This window comes from Alexandromys fortis, unplaced genomic scaffold (genome assembly GCF_014885135.2).
Source record: "Alexandromys fortis isolate MF-2015 unplaced genomic scaffold, M_Fortis_MF-2015_v1.1 scaffold_173, whole genome shotgun sequence".
Taxonomy (NCBI): Eukaryota; Metazoa; Chordata; class Mammalia; order Rodentia; family Cricetidae; genus Alexandromys; species Alexandromys fortis.
The window spans coordinates 1,217,780-1,220,464 of NW_026068051.1; the positions used below are offsets into that span (position 1 = coordinate 1,217,780).

Consider the following 2,685-nt stretch of genomic DNA (forward strand, 5'->3'; position numbering starts at 1 on the left):
ATCATCATCATCATCATCATCATCATCATCATCATCGTTATTTGGTGGTCCTCCGGTTATTCCTGTCCTGGGCAGTCCTAGATGCTTGTGTTATTGTCATACCCAAGGTCCCACAGTATACCTTTATGCTGTCTGTTTGTTTGTTTTTGATTTTGAGACAGGGTTTCTCTGTTTAACAGCCCTGGCTGTCCTGGAACTCACTTTTTTAGGCTGGCCTTGAACTCTGCCTCTGCCTCCCAAGTGCTGGGATTAAAGGCGTGCACCACCATCCAGCACTTTTTGTTTTTAAAATTACAGTTTATTACCCACATCTGGTTCACTTTCTGAATGCTGTAGATTGACCTTATCTTAAAGCAAACTAAACAGATTTATTTTTAAAGATGTGTTTTATGTGTGTGTGTGTGTGGTGTCTCTCTGTGTGTGCACATTTGTACTGGTACCTGTGAAATACAGAAGAGGATGTAAGATCCCCTAGAGTTGGAGTTACAGATGGTTGTAAACTGCCCCGTGGGTGCTGGGAACTGAACTCAGGTCCTCTGGAAGATAGGCAAGTGCTCTTAATGTCTTAGCCATCTCCATCCCTGCATGTAGATTTTAAAAAACAGTGAGAAAGAACTCCTACGAGTGGGAATGGTTCCAAGTTTGCTTTTGTTGTTTTTAATTCTTTTATGCATATGAGTGTTTTGTCCGCATTTTTGTATGTTCATCACATGTGTGCACTGCCCATAGGGGTGGGAAAAGGGTGTCATCTGGTCCCCTGAAACCGAAATTGCAGTCATCTGTGAGCTGCCATGTGGGTGCTGGGAATCTAACTTGGATCCTCTGGAAGATCCAATACTTTTTACTGCTGGTCCATCTCTACGACCCCTATTCTTTTCTTTTTAATTGTCCTTTTGTTTTGTTTGTTTGAGGGAGGTCTCACTTATCTCAGGCTGGCCTTCAGCTTCTTCTGTAACCTAACAATGACCTTGAACTTCTGCCAGCCTCTAACTTCTGAGTACTGGTATTACTGCTTTTAGAGTCCTTTTCTTATAATAATTCATATATTAGCAATCTAATGAATCATCAGTCTTCGCATGATTAGAATTTTGTCTAGAGAAGCATTGGGTTTGGGGTAATATAATAATAGTCTAATACTGCTTTGTTCCAGAATTCTTAATCATTTTCTTAGTAATTGGTTTATGTTTTTAAGTAAACCTTTATAATGAGTGAGGTATCACTACAGACGTTTTATTCTTATTCCAGTGTTTATTTATTAAAGAAATGATAGCATTAAATACATTAATAATAGTAATTCTATTTGACTCAATGTAGCAAGTTGCAGAAGCAGCTTTTTGTCCAGCGTGTAGGAAAGACTTAGTTCCAGCAGAGTGCGCTGTTGACCTTTGTCAAAAGCTGCTGCCCAGGAGCCTTGGGGCTTCTTCCCCCACCCCCACCCCTTTCTTTTTCCTTTACCTTTGGCCCCTCTCTTTCTTCCCTTCTTCCCTATGTCTCTGTCTTTCTGTTTCTGCTTAAAAGGATATCATGAGAAAATGATCAGTTTTCTTTCAAAGTGTTTTTTGGGTCATTTTCTCAATTTTAATTTACTTTTATTTAGAACGACTAGTTAGCTGTATTGTAACTACATATATATGGTGATGCTTATTTGTATGATGATGTTTATTGTGTGAAAGGACACTTTTTTTAAGTAGTTTAGGAATGCTAATTTGCTTGGAAAATATAGATTCCTGTGAGCGAATTTTTATTGTCAAATTATATTAATTTTTCTTTGTGCTTAGTTTCAAAATAAGGCAAAAGCATTTGACTTAGTTATCTCATTCTTATGGGGAAAGATTGTTCCCCAATCCTACAAGAGAAAACTGAGGTACAGGCTTAAGGGACTTGTACATCTCACAAAGCTGTTGAGTAGAGAGGCTGGGTTGAATGGTTCCATTCCTCCAGAGTTGGGGCGACAGGCAGTTCATTTCCGTGCAGTTCTTTGTAAGTATAGCTTCAACATAGTTTCTCACTCAGCATCCTTTCTTTACAGTGCTTTCGAAAGCTTACCATCACGTGCATGTTTATCCTGCCGTGTTTGTCTCATTGGCAGGTTGTTTATGAGAGCAAGTACAATGTCTGTTTTCCACATTTTTTTTTTTTCACTTTTCCAAAGACTGTTTATTCCAAACAACAGTCTTCAAGCTCACTGTGGTGGCTGACCACGTCCACGACCAAAGCCTCCTCTAAACTGGAACTCGGTGGCTGAGCCAGCCCCGGCCTCAGCTTTCTTGTCAGCACCAGGGGGCACAGCACTCCTTCTGTAGGTGTCTCTGTCCGCCTCCCTTCTCGTGAATCTTGCCGGGCGCTCACCCTCTGGTCCTTTGGGCCGAGGCCTGCCAGTTTCGGGACGGCTGCGGCGCAGGGTGGCAGGCACGATCTCCGGAGGTAGGTGGAGATAATCGCGGAGATACTGGGCGCCCTCATTCGTAAGGTACCAATAGAAGTGTCTCCAGGCAAACTGCTCCTTCACATAGCCTCGAGACTTCAGAGACTGCATGGCCTTCATGACATGAAGGTTGGGCACGTTCTTGTCTGCCAGCTCGGGGTGTTTGGGCATATGGACATCCTTCTTGGCAACCACCACTCCTTCCTTAAAAAGGAGCTCATAGATGGCAATCCGGTTCTTCTTGGGCATCAACATCGCGG

At 42.3% G+C, this 2,685-nt stretch overlaps 2 protein-coding genes across 2 annotated transcripts in view; one reads left to right on the forward strand and one right to left on the reverse strand.

The window, feature by feature from the left end:
* Nucleotides 1-2,685, forward strand: part of Brip1 (BRCA1 interacting helicase 1) — a 110,231-nt gene that overhangs the window by 17,872 nt on the left and 89,674 nt on the right.
* On the reverse strand, nucleotides 2,141-2,680 carry LOC126486969 (40S ribosomal protein S10-like). Its single transcript, XM_050119517.1, has one exon. It carries the CDS (start codon nucleotides 2,678-2,680, stop codon nucleotides 2,183-2,185), a length of 498 nt encoding a protein of 165 aa, XP_049975474.1. The 3' UTR covers nucleotides 2,141-2,182.